Consider the following 19,568-nt stretch of genomic DNA (forward strand, 5'->3'; position numbering starts at 1 on the left):
AGAATCCCATCTCGTTGTGATGGGAATGGTTTTCTGTTCGTAAACTCAGTCTGACGCTTTATTAAAACGGTTTAATACTGATAGTACTATTATTAACTATGGTCATTATGTAGTTGTGTCATTTAATGGCTTTTTCTTAGACCAATATAACCAATTTTTTTTTATTTATATTTTTTTACATGAGTTTAAAACCTTTTTTTGTGCGAAAAAACAAAACTGGTCATTGTTAATTGGTGTTGAACAAGGCTAGCGTGTAGACCACTCTTCCCCTTCAGTCGCTTCAAAATGTAAAACCCAAACTTTAAATATGTGAAATATCTTTTCTCAAAAACATTTAAATGACAAACATAGAAATAAATAATAAAAATAGGTTTAGAATATACCCGCATCCACCACAGCGAGCCGTTCGCCATTTTGAAAGTGAACGCTCTGAGAATCCAGCTCTGAAGCTGGAGCGGCCAGAGTGTGCTCCGAGCGCTCCCAAATTCACCTCCTCTGAGTTTTCGAACGACATCAGAGCCCTCCAGGAGTTTACGAATGGTCAGAGAAAAGTGTGTCAGTATTCATATGCATATCTATACACAGACATAGATTGTTTAAAATATGATATAGCATAGCGTTTATTTGTATGCAAAACTTTGCATACGTAGCCTAGGCAAGGTTGTCTATGAAGTTTGTTCAAAGCAAGTCGCTACGTAAACAAATATGGCCGTCATGAGCCAATCAAATTTAAGTTATGGTCAAATTTCACATATTTGCACATATTACCTTGCTAAACCTCAAATGCAAAACGTGTTTAGAACTCCTTTTAGAGTTTAAACAGTGTCATAGTTACTGTAGAATATACAAATGAACCCATATATGCTCTATTCAAAAATTGCCTGGACCCTTGACCTCTCCTTAAGGTCAAATGCAAAACTAGCTTATAACTCCTTGCAGTGTGCAGATAGGGTCATGGTTACTATGGAACACATATAGGAACCCATATATGCTCTATCAAAAAAATGTCTTTGACAGTGACCTTTGACCTCTCATTAAGCAAAATGCAAAAGTGGCTTATAATTGCTTAGAGGTACCACTGTGGAACACAGATAGGAACAAGAATGCCTTGGAAGTCGTCAAGTTGTTTGCAACTTCTAGTATTGCAATTGTTATTGTTCATTAGTTTCATCACAAAACTCCAACATAAAGGTTAGTGTTCCCAGTGACTCACCTATTAAAAGCACAACGTGAGTCATGGCAGTATGGATCAACATCATACTGTCTTGTCTAGGGGCCAACAAGGAGTGCTGCATTAGCTTTTGTGACCATGTGGAATTAGGGAATTAGCCAGCCCTGAGTCCATTTCTTTTTCTTTAAAGCCCACTTTAAGGCCTGTGAGGGTCAGACCCTCACTGTAATATTGAATTGCCTGTTATTGAGATTGCTATTCTACTGGCAATAGAGCCATTGGTTTATTATGTATTGTGCATGCTGTTGATCAACTGTGTTTGATGTATGATGGTGTACTGCTGTAATTAGATTAGGGCGCTTCCATTAATTAAGTTACTGGAGCCATACATGTGGAACAAGTGTTTTGTTATTGTCATATGTTCAGTTTTTACTGGCAATAGTTAACGACTAAATAATAATAATAATAATAATAAAAATAATAATAATAATAATAATAATAATAATAATAATAATAATAATAATAATAATAAATAAGTAAGCAATATAATATTTATCAGTCGTGTTGAAAACAAAGACAGCATTCATGCAGGTTAAACAAATATGTATAAAAGAGAACAAACGTATGTTGTAAAAGTATTTATTGTAAAAGGAGGAATGTTAAATAATAGTTTATTTTTATATAAAATGATTTCGGGTGCAAATGTTTGAATAATTAATCCTGTTAGAAATAGATATGGCTGGAGATTATTTAATCTTTCCTTAAGAGGGGGAGGATTATTAGGTCAGTCATGACCTTGTCTGTTGAATGTCAGTTATTAATGATACAACCAGCTAGTCTGTGTTAATCATTGGCAATTTGTATGCAGTTTCCAGTGAAAAATAACGAAATAAACATTTATACCTGTGAACTGTAGCAGTGACGGTTTTTCCTGCATTTTAAATACCTCCGGGTTCCTGTGAAGGTGATGTGATTGAGGCTGGGGGTAAGCTCGGACCTTCACCCCGTTACAAGACCTAAACATAAAAAAATATGTAGGTGCCATCTAATCTATTGGGATTAGAAAAATACACTATAGCAAGGTAGTATTGGTGGGCTGTCAATCAAAAGACACATTTGCAAGTCAGAATGTTGTGCTTGTTTGTGAGTTGTACTGTGAGTTTTGAGATGCAAACGTGTTTTTTTGTAGAAATGTTTTCATACTAACTTATGTACTTCTGTAAAAATCCAATTGATGCATGTGATTAATATGTTTTTGTGACATTTGAAGCTATTAATGTTTCAATATTAACTAAATCGAGTAGTCAAATTGATTCATCTTGTTTCATAATTGATTCATTAAAATGTTTGGGTACACTGTTACTTGATTGATCACTGTTTTGTTCAGTCATCCTAAAAAAAACATTACAATATATATGTTGTTGGAAAATCTTTTAAAAAAATCATTAGGTTATTATCATAACCCTGGTTCCCTGAAATTGAGTATAAAGACTGAAACCTGAATAAGAGTCTGTGAGCAGTCATGCCCACCCCAAGGGTATAAAGGACTGCGCTCACAGATCTCTACGTCATTTGGACACAGTGACCTTGAAGGTTAATGGATACATTTCTATTTCAGGGAACCAGGGTTATAATAATAATGGTAACTTTCAAGTACGAAATGTGACCATTAGCGAATGGGTCAGTATACCCAAGGGAAAGATTGCTGCATGACCTGAATGCTACAAGGCCAAGCCGAGGCTGCCTTGTGCGTTACCATTCGGAACCCCGGGTAACAAGGGCTAAAAAACTGAGGGAGAAACTCACCTCTATGCCTGTGTTGTAAGGGTCGACTGAGAAGCTGCCCTTAAGACTCTAGTTCCAAAACCAGGGTTTTGAGGCTCCACGACATTCAGTCTGTAGACTCTAATAAAGGTATGGGGAGTAGCCCACTCCACTGCATTGCAAATGTCCTTGAAACAAAGCCTATGAAGTTGCCATGCCCCTGGTGGAATGGGCAGTGAGGACTGGGGAACTTCACCCCATAGCAAACAAAAAAAAGTTTGGACTGCCTCCAACTTTTTGTTCTGTCAACAGAATACGTTGGGGCCCGCACAGGGCAGAGTGTATGGAGCTGCTGCTCTCTATCAGATGAGAAAGGAGGTGGATGGAAAGTCTCCAATTCCACAGACTGGTTGACATGAACTGCAGAGATAGTCTTCGGATAATTCAGTAATTTTTGCAGGACCTATTTGACGAGGGGAAATCAACATTCACGTTTAAAGGCCTATCTAGCAGCCATTTCGGCCTGCCATGTCAAAATTGACTTCCTGGCGGGCCAATTTTTGAAAGGAGCTTTGCAGCTTCGGCCACCTTTTTGAAGGATAGTATTCCTCATTGGGCTAAACATAGTGCTTGAGGCACTCATGAAGCCTCCATCAGAGCCCTTACATTCAGCTGAGCTAACATTTTTGTCACTTAAAGCATCTTTCTTGCTTCTAATCACCTCCACTAAGCGAGTGAGTGAGATGCAAGCATTTTTAATAGCAAAAGCCTGCTTAATTTTTTCAGAAGCTGGGATAATGGTTACACTTCATACCAATCCTGCTTTTTAGCTTAAAACTATCTCAGTATTCCACATCAACCAGTCTGTAGAATTGGAGGCTTTCCATCCAACTCTTTTCCAGTCTGACAGGGAGTGACAGCTCCGTACGCTCTTCCATGTATTGGCATTAGCTTATTATGTGGACAGGACACAAATTGGAGGCAGTCCGAACAATTTTTTGTCTGTTATGGGGCTAAGTCCCATGGGCAAGCCCTGTCTAAACAGAGGCTATCAAAATGGATAGCAGACAGTCAGGACTGCCTATGAGCAAGCCAACTTGACCCCTCCAGAAAAGCTCACTGCCCATTCCAAATGCAGTGGTTTGGGCTACTCCCAATACCTTTACAAAAAAAGGAAAAATTATTAATAATACCTGTGTCTGTAGTCCTCTTATGCTCTCGGGGGCGAGCATGACTGTGTCGCTGGCGCTTGTGCACCTTCAGGTTCAGGATCTTTACAGGTAAACACCCAATCGGTAATGGTTGCATTTCTATTTCGGGGAACCATGGTTATGATAATAACCCAACATTTCAGCAGGTAGCATTGTACAGGGATGCCCACCTGTGCAAGCTACTGGCAAAAACACTCAGTCAGTACTCGTACCAGACTGAGGGAAGCCTGCTTGTTAGAATGAACTAACAACCCTCGTAATGGTGATGCAAAAGCTGTCGCCAAAATGGCATCAAGATGCTGTGGTAGAGATTGCAAGCAACCAGAACCAAAGCAGCCTCTTGGTCCTGCGCAGCACTGCTGAACCCAGCAGCTGCTGTCACTATACTTGTGCTGCAGCACACATTGCAGACAAGCCTGCGTTTAGTTTCTGTGAAAACAGAAAAACTGAATGAGAAAAGAAAAATATTTCTCAGCAAAATATGGTAATAACAATTACTTTAATTATACAAACCATCTCGTAATTTTGTCCGAAGCCAAAACGAGAATAAAATAACTACAGCCGTAGCTGTTGCAGCCTGGGGGGAGAGCACAATGTCAGCCGACCCTTACGTAGCTTGATCCCTGGGAAGGAGCGACTCAAGCCACTGGCTTCACGAGGGGCACAAAGCCGCAGCGGGATGTAACAAACAACAGGCTGTATTGCACAAATACGCGTGATTAGTAAAACTAACATAGCGCTAATATGTGTAAAAACGCAATAAATGCGAAAATCTATAGCAGAAAAAGTAACAAGTACTTATCTGAATAGGCTGTCCTGTCAGGTCAGTTATTGAAAGGAAAAATGATGCTGAGATCTGTGTGTGTAGTCCTTTATGCCCTCTGGGGCGGGCATTACTGCGTCACAGGCTCGGCTGAGCAGCTTTGTTATATCTTATTCAGGTTTTGGGTCTTTAGGAGGTAAACATCCATTCAATAATGTGTTTTTCTTTTTTTTGGGGGGGGTGGTGGTCTGTTTACAGTTTTGCATCAGGGCCCAGTAAATCCTAGCGCCGGCACTGATAGAAGGGCCCTCTGGTTTGCATGCTTGTTACACAACAGACCCCACTTCCACTACTAGTGCAACCTCCATTACTAGTGCAATTCAATTAAAATTAACTCTTTCACTGCCACATTGTTTTAACCTTTGGCCATATAAATAACACATTTTTCACCTTCCATTTTACTTCTTGTTTGCAAACAATGTCTTTGTTCTTTGATCCCAGGGTACCTTTGATGATTACTTGGAGCTGTTCCTGCAGTTTGGATATGTCAGCCTCTTCTCGTGTGTATTTCCACTAGCAGCTGTTCTGGCAGTACTGAACAATGTCACAGAAATCTATTCGGACGCCTTGAAAATGTGCCAGGTCTTCAAAAGACCATTTTCCCAGCCTGCAGCCAATATCGGAGTATGGCAGGTAAATATACTAATCTCTTGGTCTGTCATATCAATTTAAACCAAGGGTTCAACAATACATAAAAGGGAGAAAAAGATGCAGTACAAAGGTACAGCACAGAATACTACTAGATAACATTCCTCATCTCCAGCTTGTCTATAATGTTCAGAAGAAAAGACAAGAATGAAAAGATACATAAAAAAAGACCCCATTGGCTACATGTACAATGAAAAGAAAGGTAGCATGCTATGATTGTAGCACTATTATTCCTGAAAAAAAATCAATTGACTGCTTTAAAGGGTTTACAACAAACTTCCAGGTGCTGCACCAATTGGTGTCAGTTTGTGGTTATTAAGCAGATGTAACTGGAACATCCTACTGGTCATCTCCTATGTTTTTTTTGGCTGCCAAGGTTGGTTAAATGTAATTGAGATTATTCAGATACATCTGTTGTGAAAGTTGTACTTTTGACAATTGTGGGGAAGCTCTGATGTAGCTCTGTGTCCTTTCCCTGGTTGGCATTTGTTTTATACTAAGTTTCATTGGCCCTTGCATTACTTGTTCTGAAGTTGTGCGATAACCATTTTTTAGCTTGCAACACTGTTAAAGGAGATAAGGAAGTGTATTTCTGTCTCCATAAGATGATGATTCTTAAATTTGTCCTTTGAATTTGATGCATTTTGACCCATGGAACATTGTTAGTTCCAAAATCTGGAAAAGTATAGTACAATAACGATATGATGACATCACAATTCTAGAAAAAGAACATTCCATTTTGGGTGTCAACAGTTACTGTACATTTTACCACTTTCTGTTTCAGCTGGCATTTGAAACTATGAGTGTGATTTCAGTCGTCACCAACTGTGCGCTGCTTGGTATGTCTCCGCAAGTGAAGTCGTTATTCCAGGAGTCTGATACAAACCTCATATTACTTGTGCTGGCAGTTGAGGTAGGTCTGGATAATAATTTGCATACCTTCTTTCTCTGAGGTATGTGTAATTCTTTACAGATTTGCATACATGTAGACACACACTTGTTGCTTCTTGCTTCTTGCTTCACAAGGAGATTAATTTATTATTTGTTTCACATCTGGAGCCAGTCCTGATCATGATAAACCAAAGTTATATGCTCTAAGTAAAGAACTGTCTATGGTAACTTCAATAGACCATCTAGTCTGAGGCTTTCAAAACAGTCCTGCCATTGTATTTGTGCGTAAAAAATAGTGTTACCAAAAAAGAGAGAGATGTTGTAGGATGGTTCCATGTCAATAGGTGTAGCTAGCGTTATTGAAAATATCTAATTGTGCAGAATTTAACATCAACCATTTATTTATAGGGGGATTTCTTTTTGTTTGTTGCCAAATATTATATCATGTAAACCTACTGACAGACACTGAGCTTCATTCAGCCTCTTTACATCCTCCTCACAAAGCAAACGAGCCAGCCAACTAACCCATAAAACTTAAATGTTGTTCTCTGATGAGGTGTTTTATATGGGCTTTTTACACCACTTATATCCAGAGGATAAAGCAAAACCTGCTAGTAATAATTCCATGCAGTCTGAAACTGCATCCACACTGGACAGAGCGATTGCTAGCAAAGTCACCGAATGTCAGTCCACACCAGACATGATTTGGAAATGATCCAAAAGAGTAGAAATACATTCATGACCCCGCCCATGCATTCCTATTGGACATACTAGAGATGGGCTGTGCCATTACAAAACGGGTCTTATTTTGATAAAAGGTTACCATCCTGACCTCCGCCAACTCCGTTGTGAAATAAATGGATCTTGTAAAATTTATAGATCAGAGTTATTGAACACCCCTATATATCCAACAGTTTTATTGTTGTCATTATTAATAGTAGTAATTGTACAGTTGTAGTCATAGTATTTATTGTATTTTTTCGTGGTACCAGTAGTAGTTTAATTTGAAGCTCGGTACATCTGCAGCTGTCAGAAGACCTAGTATAGTTGAACTGATATTTTCAACAAAATTATTTTGTTGTTATAAATTTATATATACAACTTACTGCAATCTAAGTTGCGTTTCTTTACAAATTCCTTCTTTGATCCTTTTTGTTTAACTGTTTTAAGCATGTTAAAGTGCATTATTATTATTATTATTATTATTGTTATTATTATTATTACGTTGTTGCCTAATCACCATCTTCATTATTGTTGTTGTTATTATAATCTGCGTTATTATGCAGAGGTCACCAATTACATGTATTATTATTTATTTTTATTTAGTTTTTCCTTTTTAAAACAGAGTGAGGTGAACTTGTTTTTATAAATGTGGCTCATAATCTTCAAAACTCTGTATGAGCTTGGTAATGCTGGAATGTGTCATATAGAATACAAACGTGTTTCTGGCTTTGTTTTACAATGTATAGAATAGTAGGACCTCTAATAATTTAGTGAACAAAACATTATTTATCATAAAAACAAGCAAAAAAAAAGCCATCGCTTAAAATTAGGTCACATGTTCAAGTTGTGTGAATGCAGGACCTTGTGTCATTTTTAAAAGCCAGCAAAAGTGCACATTTTTCATTTAAATGCAGGATATGTAGACTGCATGTATGCTCTGGTTTATTTTTGCTTATTAATAAACCTGTTTTTATGCAACTTGCATAATCGGAAAGAAAATGTCTCGGTGCTGCTAAATGCACCACCTGCAAGACACCCAGGCACTGTCTTTCTTCTGGATGTCTTTGTAGTCATTCAGTTTTGCAATCATATAATAATGGCTGCTACTGCACCTCATAAGTTAACTTTTCGTCGTCCGTGATTAACTTGTTTTGAGGCATGACTTGTTTTGAGGTGTGTGTTTGACTTGTGTCAGGGGAGTTAACCTTGGTGCTGATTGGTCAGTTTCATTCCAGCTTGATGAAACTAGATTCTATTTTAGCGATGCAAATTTTTCTCAAAATGACGTCACTCGCGTCGCTTAGTGATGGTGGTGACACACCCATTTGACTGCAGTAAATTATTCACTTCCGTCCAGTGTGGCTACAGCTTGAGAAGTGCCAATCCCTATGTAATATTTATCACTTAACTAAATTCAAAGTGAGTGAACAGAAGAAAAATCTACATCAAATCCATATTTGGTGTGACCACCCTTTGCCTTCAAAACAGCATCAATTCTTCTAGGTACACTTGCACACAGTTTTTGAAGGAACTCGGCAGGTAGGTTGGCCCAAACATCTTGTAGAACTAACAACAGTTCTTCTGTGGATTTAGACAGCCTCAGTTGCTTCTCTCTCTTCATGTAATCCCAGACAGACTCGATGATGTTGAGATCAGGGCTGTGTGGGGGCCATACCATCACTTCCAGGACTCCTTGTTCTTCTTTATGCTGAAGATAATTCTTAATGACTTTTGCTGTATGTTTGGGGTCGTTGTCATGCTGCAGAATAAATTTGGGGCCAATCAGATGCTTCCCTGATGGTATTGCATGATGGATAAGTATCTGCCTGTACTTCTCAGCATTGAGGAGACCATTAATTCTGACCAAATCCCCAACTCCATTTGCAGAAATGCAGCCCCAAACTTACAAGAAACCTCCACCATGCTTCACTGTTGCCTGCAGACACTCATTCGTGTACTGCTTTCCAGCCCTTCAGCGAACGAACTGCCTTCTGCTACAGCCAAATATTTCAAATTTTGACTCATCAGTCCAGAGCACCTGCTGCCATTTTTCTGCACCCCAGTTCCTGTGTTTTCGTGCATAGTTGAGTCGCTTGGCCTTGTTTCCACGTTGGAGGTATGGCTTTTTGGCCACAAGTCTTCCATGAAGGCCACTTCTGACCAGACTTCTCCGGACAGTAGATGGGTGTACCAGGGTCCCACTGTTTTCTGCCAATTCTGAGCTGATGGCTTTGCTGGACATCTTCCGATTGTGAAGGGAAGTAAGCATGATGTGTCTTTCATCTGCTGCAGTAAGTTTCCTTGGCTGACCACTGCGTCTACGGTCCTCAACGTTGCCCGTTTCTTTGTGCTTCTTCAAAAGAGCTTGGACAGCACATCTGGAAACCCCTGTCTGCCTTGAAATTTCTGCCTGGGAGAGACCTTGCTGATGCAGTATAACTACCTTGTGTCTTGTTGCTGTGCTCAGTCTTGCCATGGTGTATGACTTTTGAAGGTAAACCGTCTTCAGCAACCTCACCTTGTTAGCTGAGTTTGGCTGTTCCTCACCCAGTTTTATTCCTCCTACACAGCTGTTTCTGTTTCAGTTAATGATTGTATTTCAACCTACATATTGAATTGATGATCATTAGCACCTGTTTGGTATAATTGTTTAATCATACACCTGACTATATGCCTACAAAATCCCTGACTTTGTGCAAGTGTACCTAGAAGAATTGATGCTGTTTTGAAGGCAAAGGGTGGTCACACCAAATATGGATTTGATTTAGATTTTTCTTCTGTTCACTCACTTTGCATTTAGTTAATTGATAAATATAATCTATTAACATGTCTATTTTTGAAAGCATTCTTACTTTACAGCATTTTTTCACACCTGCCTAAAACTTTTGCACAGTACTGTGTGTGTGTGTGTGTGTGTCTCTCTCTCTCTCTCTCTCTCTCTCTCTCTCTCTCTCTCTCTCTCTCTCTCCCTCTCTCTCTCTCTCTCTCTCTCTCTCTCTATATATATATATATATATATATATATATATATATATATATATATAATATATATATATATAATTTTTACGTAGTTGACCCATATTTGTGTTGAGATGTTTTGGTTTGTGCAATCTAGTTTTTCTTATAACCAATCCCTCTGTTACTTCTGCAGTGGTCAAATATTTTTCACCAGCAGATGGCACTAGTGCGTTGCTGAGTGCTGTGGCTCACCCAGATCAAATGACTCCTCTATTTGAAAGACAGCTCTAGCCTGCCTGTGATACTGTCTGAAATATTTGTCTTGAGGATTTGCACATTATTGTACATGATGTTCAAAGACTCTTTCTGTATATAGAACTAAAAAGAGGACAGGTAAGGGAGTCTTTGTTGAATTTCTTAGAATGTGAAATTAGTTAGGTGTTAGGTCAAAGTTTTCGACTTCAGAAATACAGTTTTAAAAGTGAAGTGATGTGGTTTCATAAATTGCCACTAGAGGGCAGTTGTTATTTTAGCCCCATGATTGTGTGTAGAGATTTTCCATGTACTGTTTTAGTTTGCCACAGTTGCAGGTGGAGGCACAAATTAGAGTTACATTCCCCAGTTGTTATTTGTAAAACCAACTCACTTCAGAATTTAGAAGTGATTTGAAAATAAAGAAATGACAAAATAGAAACATGCACATCACACATAATATGTTCAACAGGTAAGAAATACAATATTCCAAAAATGTTATAATTATCCCATTCAAGAGCTAAATTGAAAGGATCTGGTGATGTTGCAGAACTCCTTTATAAGTTTTAAAGCTGGAGAAAAACAGAACACATAGGAACATGTGTGTTCCAGATTCTGTGTTTTGTAGGACATTATTATGTACTTACCAGTAATTGTTAAAAAAAATGCTAATATCAGGATTATGTTTAAGAATATATATGGATGAATGTCCAGTCCACCGTAAACAAGTCCGGTACAAACAGTGGACCAGTGTGTGGCTGGTCCACCTTCTATACCAGTGGTCGGCAATAGGAATCCATATTGCAAAACACTTCATTTTCTGCTTGCGCACAAGAAATAGATGAAAGTCAGACGGGGAGTGGTAATATTAAAATGAAGTTTCCCTCGTGCTCAGCCCTTGATCAGCCCTGCCAGAAGGCATCAGTGGGCCAGACGACACCTGTCTGGCCCATGGGCCGCCATTTGATGACCACTGTTCTGTGCTTTATACAAACACTGGCTGTGTTTTAAAGTGGTTGGAACTAGGGCAATGTCGCAAACATACATACTGTGTAAAGCACTGCATATTTCTAAGCAGTGGCATAGCTAGATTAATGTAAACTAGGGGGGCAAACAGGGGTAGAGGCATGTTTGGGGGAGGGCGGGGCTTGTGCTTGTGCCCTCTTATGTTCAATGTTAATAATAGCGCTTGAGACTGGAATTGTAACTCCAACATCACACAGGCATCTTTGTGAATTGTAACAAGATATTTGTTTTTGTTATTACGACAGGCTGCAAATTTTTGTTCCATTAAGTATTTAGCCTGATGTAGTTCATGCACCAGGTCTTCACTGTCAGAGCAGAGTGCTTCAGCCTATGGCCGCAGTGCATCCACTTAGAGGAAGAGATTACTCCCTGGATCTAATGCCCGAATGCCAGTCATTATGTAACAGTTTTCTTTTGAAAATCTCTGATTTATTTCTGTGATGATTGCATCAAGTATGGGGTAATAGACATTAACTCTTATTTGGTTTCTTGTCATTTTGGTGTTCTGTTCCACCATTTATTCAGTGACCATAGAATCCTTTAATCTTGCAAGTAAGATCCATTTTTTTAGCAGGTTTTATTTCTCCACACTTTATGGATGTACTGCTTCTTGCGGCAAGGTCAGTAGCTTTTTGACGTGATTAAATTTGTTATTCTCGTTATCATCGCTTGAGGAACGCATCATCTGTAGAACACCTTTCAAATTCAGAAAGAGGCTTGCATCATATCTAAAGCACCTTTGGCTTCTCTGAGTACAGAACAGAATATTGTCAACAGTGTTATGAACTGAAAAGCTATCTGGGCATGTAATCCTTTTGTATCAGTTGCTCTGTTGGGATTGTCTTCTTCAGGTATATCCTGAAGTAACTGAAGTATAGCAGGTAAGCGGTCTGGTACATTGCGACAAGAGAAGTAGCAACATGCCTGTAGAAATTAACAAGGAATTAAAACAGCATTTCTTAATGTTCTTTTTTTTTTTTCCTTTGTGCATCCGTAAGTATAAAATGATGTAATTCCAAACTCTGTTTTAGATTTCAACAAATATATTTAATTAGCTACAGTACAGCAAATGGGTATTCTATTTTCCTTAAGCACAAGTTTTAATAGAATCCACAAGAAAATACAATGTTCGGATTAATATAGCTTCTCTTATGAGGTTTAAAAGGCACTGCATATCAAAAGGACACTCATTACTGCATCTCCAACGAAGCTCCACCCCTTGTTTACTGTATTTTTCACATACTATTATTATTATTTTTTATCACCAAACTCTTCAGTAATGCGATCCAAGTCATTATTTTATTACTATAGCATCTCAAAAAGCTCTGTGAATCTCGGATTCTTGGGGTGCTGGATGCAGAAGCAGCTATCTTGTTTGTTTGTTGTCCGTGTTATCTCAGTGGAGGGGCTATGTGTATTGCTCAGATCCGCCCCCCCCCCCCCCCCCCCGCCCCCCCCCCCCCCCCCCCCCCCCTTCTCTCTATCTCACTTGCCCATTGGAAGGTTTTCTCTGCTTTTTCCGGAGAAAAAATGACCAGAGACCTGCGCTTGACATTGGCCTGGAAAGGAAAAATTGTAATGTCTAACCTGGTCTGACATGGGACCGCAAAAGGTTAAACTGTGGGAAAGAAATGTTTAGCACCAAAGGTGCCATTTCCCTAGAGACACAGAACAGACTGCAGTCACCTTTCAGGTTGTCATAAAATGTATGGTACACTAAAGCTCTCCTGCCATCTGGCTATTTCACTTAATATTGAAACCAAATTGCCTTCATACTAGCTGTCTGTGTAACCTAGCTAATTGTCAAACTATCCAATTTCTCTAAAGTATATGTTTATCCAGCAATGCTCAGCGAGTGTCACTAAGTCTAGGGACTTCATGTGCAGCTTCAGAAGGACAAGGTTTAAACGGTGTGCATGACAACGTACATGCAAGGCATGCTTCACTGGTGTTTTCACTCTGGTTGCAACGCCTGAACGCTGTCCACTCATGACAGCAGCTCCATTGTAGGCTTGATCAACAATATAGTCCTTATAATTCAGTCCAAATGATTGAAGGCAATGTAATATTGTGCTGGTAAGTCCTTCTGCAGCTAATATTTCAGCTGCCTTAAAAACAATCAAACTCTGATGCACACTGCCATCACCATAGCATCTGAGAACTAGTGAAATCTGCTCAGTCTCAGACATCCTTAGACTCATCTACAGTGCATCAGTGAATATAGAATATTCTAACCATGGACAGTCCTTCTGCCAGTCAGATTTGAATGATCTGGAAACTGCTTGTATGATTGTTTTTGGATACCTCAGAAGATCTGGCTGTTCTGGTTCATCCCATGGATATGACGATATATCTAAAGTCAGATGCAAATCTATGTTAAGGTAAATTCTACACACAATGGAAAATAACAAGAATGTAAACCCTGTAAAAAGTAACATGATTACATTTTTTAAACTGCTTTTTACATTTTATTCCAAAGAAAAATATATTTCTGCTCAATTCACAACACACTCATGTAAACTATTTTTAAATGTACAGTGTACAATTATAGCAATAAATAGAAATATTCATACAGTAGCAAATTACATTTTGTTTTACACAAATAATATACAAAATAAAAGATTACCAGAAAGTTAACTATATTATTTTAATAAAAAAGTTCTCGATTTCCTAATGCAATAAAAATAAACAACAAAAGACTGATTTAAAACTCAGAGGAAAGTTAGGAAGCAATGAACAGTGATTTTATATCTTACATTAAGTAATCTCCTAATACTGCTGCTGTTGAGACGCGTCACTGCTCCGAAGACTTTAAGCATTAACTTTTTAAAAAGCTGTGCAGTAAGAAGTAAAAAAAAAGTCTTTAATAACTTTGAGAAATTCAGTATATAAAAGACATTACACAACAAGAAAAAAAACAACATAATGCTTGTACAACAAAAGCCCACAATGTGTTTACTGATGCACTCCCAAATGTGCTTCTACTGCAGACTCTCTTTACTCTTTCTCCATTACATTTTGCAGGGCAACTACTGCATGAACACCACATACATACGTCTCTGAGAGCAGTTGATTTCTGGCAGCAGTGACAGTGTCTCCAGTGGTGCTAAATAAGCTTTCTGAAGGGGTACAAGTTTCCACAACACGCAAAACATTCTTGGCATGTTTGACCATGTACTAAGTGAGCCACTGTGTACTTTCCACCACTCCTGTGGATTAATAATAATAATAACAATAATAATAATAATAATAAAGTATTATTATTATTGTTATTTTATGTTGTGTAGCATTATCAACTCTAGAGAGTTAGAGATTAAACCCTGGGGAATTACACGCTCACATAATTTATCGCATAAAACATCACCACGCATAGGCGTGTAATATTAAATAATATCGCCGTTAACAGAGATGGACAGGGAAACATGTTGGATCACACTGAGGATCAAGAGAACATTGGGCAATTTTGCCAGTGTTGGTGATCGACACAGAGGATCAAGAGATGTACATTGGGCATTTTCGTTGACATATAGTAATCAGGGCAAAAGACAGCACGCCGATGGCGATGCATAATGAAGCGCGCCAAATGCCATAACAAAGGTCCCACGTTGCAAATATATCAGCAAAAGACAGAGTAAAAAATATTTCATTGCTTTGTACACTGTGAAGGTGGCACCCGATGCGATCTACCGCCAGGGGAATTTGACATCGACTTGCTTTGGTCATCAAAAGCTCACCGTCTTCGCTATGTAATCTTGCCCTGTCCAATCGGAGGAGTTCTCTTTCGGAAGACAAACTGAAAGAGTTGGTGTTCCTTTATTTCAGTCTTGGAATTTAGAAAGACTGTATAAAAAAAAAAAATCCATTGTTTTCTACTTAGTTTTTTTTTTCTTATGCTAGTATTTTGATATCCAGTATGAGAGAAGAACCCAATACAACTGTACAATACTTTGTTAATTTGCACATACTTTTTCTGTGCATCATTCCCTGGGATGTAAGGGATTCAAAAGAGTTTAAGAGAAGATTTCAGACAGCTGAGGGCAAGAGAGTGCATTGTCAGATTGTGTGTGCTTTTCTTCATTTAAAAATGGTTTCTGTGAAGTGGTATTGTTTATATATTGGTTATGCTGCTTTAGTGGTGATTTCAATATATGCATACTGTATGTTTTGTAGGTTTGTAAGTGTTGAAAAATGTTTTTAATACAAAAAACCACAATATCTGCTGCCCTAAAACCAATACTTACTACAGCAAGTGTGTTCGGTTTTTGCCATGTCAGCATAATGCGTCAATAATTCTCCATTCAGCATAGATTCATAGGTTTGTTTCACCTTGGGACCTCTTTTATTATTTCTGAGGGCAAAGGATTAAATTCTTTGTCAAGAGGTTGCTGTTGCTCTAGATGACAATTTATTTATTTATTATATAACGTACCAGTTTTCCTCATTATGTTTACTGTTACTTCTGATTCCTGATAAATGACCAAGTTATATCTTGAGACTCACTCAGATTTTAAACTCCTTGTCTGCTTTTGATGCTCTGTCTACAAGAATTTTGTGATTTTGGGAGTCAGCTGTTTTACAGCAGAAAGTAGAAAGTATCTTCCTGTAACGTCACATAAGCAAAACAAGATGCAGAAAATAAGCTTAAATAGCAAAAGTTAATAAATTTACATTACACAGAACAAAAACAATAATAAACAACGTTCAGTTTTACACCGAAATCAAGCATTGTCAGCTGTTTAGTATGCAAAAACACAGGCTTTGAAAGTTCTGCTGACAGGCTTGTTATCCCGAATAACCTGAGCTTTTAAAGCCAATTGAACAAGAACTCATTTTTCGCTTCTCACTCATTATGAACTGACACTGTAACCAGCTGCACTTCGTAGTTGCGAATAAATGAATGAATGATCAGTCATGTGAAACAACGGTGTCGAGTTATCCACTAGTCTTAGTTTTTATCCCTTCTGTACCTGTAGTAGGTGTCGAGTTACGAGTAAAGTGTGGTGTTGAATTAAGAGGCAGGGTGCATATATTTTATATGGAGAAAATCCAAACCAAGTCTGTCGAATTAAGCAAAGGTGTCGAGTTGTCCACCAGTCAAGTTTAATGTAATTATATTATGTGAAGATTGGAACTACATTTTAGGCTACAAATAATCAGTATGAACTGGAAAATGATGCCAATCTCTCTGTTGGGTCCATTTTCTATGGAAAGTTCCTAGCCCAGAGTAAAAAAAAAAAAAAAAGAGAGACTCACTCTCTAAATTAGGAGTCTGATCTCCACTTGGAAAATAATCTGACTATTCACATCTCCTAACTGGTCCCCAAAGAAATGTCTGGTATGATGTTTAAAAAAATGTTAGGATTAGACAATGATTATTTAAAACTGCAGAACAAAGATATTTTGTCCACAAAATAGAAAAGGCTTGGTATCAACACACTGCAGAGCATCTCTCAAAATGGCACACTGTTATTCTTTGATACAGCACAGTCAGTCACAGGTACAAAACAGCTAGGACTTCTGTTTTTATTAATTTCATTTTTAAGTGCTTATTTTTAGCTTATTTTCGAGTTTTATGTAAATGTTTTTTTTTTTTTTTAAACCTTTCGGGGATTTTCATTTCATTGTTTTTTTTTTTATAAAGTCAGCTGTTTTACAGCAGAAAGTAGAAAGTATCTTCCTGTTACGTCACATAAGCAAAACAAGATGCAGAAAATAAGCTTAAATAGCAAAAGTTAATAAATTTACATTACACAGAACAAAAACAATATGAAAAATATTGTTTTTGGTTACTTTCCAAAATGCCTGGGCATTTTTTTTCTGTGTGTAATATGTATAGTACCTCGACAGTACTTGAACACTTACGTTGTACCTTCTTTCCTTTGCAGTCTTCCACAACTAAATCTTTATGGTCACCAATAGAAATATAGGAATTTGCTGCCACTCAGTAGTTGGCGTGGGCTTCAAGTATTCAGAACAAATCAATGATAGACATTGCCCAACTGCACTGGGAAAGGTAGTTTGTTTTTGTTTTGTTTGTACTAGGTTTTTTGTTTTGTTTTTAAATGGGAAAGGCGTGAAGTCAACATGAATTAAATAACCATTTCCAGTGGTTTTCCGGTGTTTATTGGCTATACACCGATTATTTATTTATTTATTTATTTATTTATTTATTTTGTATCTGAAAAGTCTCCTGCTTATTGTGCAACAGGTTTGGTACAAATGATTGAATGTCTGCAGTATCAGGGACACATAAAGGGGTGCAGACAGTATTACAGTGTGCTTTTTTCCTGCTCAGTCCTTTGTGTTACTAACTCATCAGGATAAAGCAGAAAGCTGGATTTTGATTTACATTTCTGCTTCTTGTCTTTGGCAGCATGTTCTCCTGGCTTTCAAGTTCATCTTGATGTTTGTTATTCCTGATGTGCCGAAAGATATCCGCACTCAGCTGGCTAAGCTGGAGTTTGAATCATTGGAGGCTCTTAAACAACAGGTAGGAGCACTGTTCGTTAACTGATTGCACCTTTAACAATCAATGGCTTACTGTACTGTAGCATCTGTGAAACCTGTACTTTCAGCTGTGGTGCCATGAATATTGTCTAGATACAAATACAAAAATATTGGAAGGTAACTTTTTTTTTTTGTTTTACTATGTGGCTGACGTACACAATAGTGTGTCGTTTATGTTGTTTTAGATTTTTGGAAGACTAAAATGTCTCTAGGGTGAAGCCTGCAATTTCAATCAGGCAATTCTATTTACATTTCTTGAATCCAGCTCTCTCTTTTAGGTGTAAAGCAGAAGTAGGTCATCCTTTGAGAACTCCTGTATGGTACAATACAATCACCTGCTTCCCAAGATTTTGATGTGCTTAGTTTACTTAAAGGCTGAATTCATTCAGGTTGAAGCAGTTAATTTCTTGCGTCCCTTTTCCTGATAACATCCACATAATACCGATTTATGCTTGTGCACATATCCAGGAACGTTCGTTCTCCTGAAGGAACTCCTGGTTTATCTGATTTTTTTCAAATGGAATGAGTTCAGCTACATGCCCGAGTTGATTAATGGCAAAACTAAAAATACTAGGAGACTGTCATGTTATGCGCAGTTCACAACGAAGAAACGATTGTTTTTAAGAGAGATGCGTTTTGTTTTCTTTCAGCAAATCCAACGAGCCGCTGAGTCCTTGAAGGAAGACAGTGAGGAATTCAAACTGAAAGCATCTTAGACACCAAAGATTCGGAAGCTGTTTCCATGAGCAAAAAACAGGACAGAAATATATAATGTTTACACTCTTTGCACTGCAAGAAATGGTTATTTATTTAGGTGCTTTTGTCTCTTTCTCTGTTCCATAATCTAATTATAATTTGCAAATGGCAGTATTGGTTCTTTTTTCTTCTGTAATATGTGATTGGTGTAGGCTTACACTTTAAATGATGACTTAAGTGCCTGGCGTTGGGATTAGGGTACAACAACATGTTTCAAATTTAAAAACATTAAATACAGATACATGTTTAATGTTATTGCAAAAATAGACTTACAGATACAATATAAAAATCATAAAAATAAGTCTATCCAAATATTGTTGTATCATTTTTTTACATGCACCAAAACACAATATCTAGTTTTACCTAAAATGTGTTAATGCATGTTTAAAGAAATGTTCACTCAAACTTCCTTTTAAAGATATCAGGAGAACTAGCTTCCACTGTCTTGTATATATCATGAACTATCTATTGTATTATTATGATTCCTGACTATAGGTAAAACTAGTTGGTTTCCTATAGTTTTAACCTCTGTCCTACAAAAGATGTATGTTTATTGCTGTGGGCAAAATGTCCCCTTATGTTGTGTATATTAAACAAAGCAAACCTTGCACTATGTAAGGCTTTTATTGTTAAAAACAGGGGTGGGGGGTTGCACTGTGTTCTTCATAGAATAGGATATAGCCAGAATGCTGGATGCAGCATTGCAGCATGCCACAAATAGGTACTGTACATGTAGTTCTACTCTTATTCACAATCTTATTACTATTAGTATTATTAGTGATAGTAGTGATACTGTAATAATAAAGAAAATCAAATAATAAAAACAGTACTAATATTA

At 37.7% G+C, this 19,568-nt stretch overlaps 1 protein-coding gene across 1 annotated transcript in view; it reads left to right on the forward strand.

The window, feature by feature from the left end:
- The window catches only part of ano10a (anoctamin 10a), a 55,516-nt gene extending 36,178 nt beyond the window's left edge, over positions 1-19,338 (forward strand). The window contains exons 10-13 of the mRNA XM_041245122.1: positions 5,411-5,602; positions 6,402-6,530; positions 17,841-17,957; positions 18,625-19,338. Coding sequence (XP_041101056.1) covers positions 5,411-5,602; positions 6,402-6,530; positions 17,841-17,957; positions 18,625-18,690 — 504 coding nt within the window. The 3' untranslated portion in view covers positions 18,691-19,338. The remainder of the gene's footprint in view (positions 1-5,410; positions 5,603-6,401; positions 6,531-17,840; positions 17,958-18,624) is intronic.
- Positions 19,339-19,568: the final 230 nt, after the last annotated feature.

The sequence above is a fragment of the Polyodon spathula genome, chromosome 3 (assembly GCF_017654505.1).
Source record: "Polyodon spathula isolate WHYD16114869_AA chromosome 3, ASM1765450v1, whole genome shotgun sequence".
Taxonomy (NCBI): Eukaryota; Metazoa; Chordata; class Actinopteri; order Acipenseriformes; family Polyodontidae; genus Polyodon; species Polyodon spathula.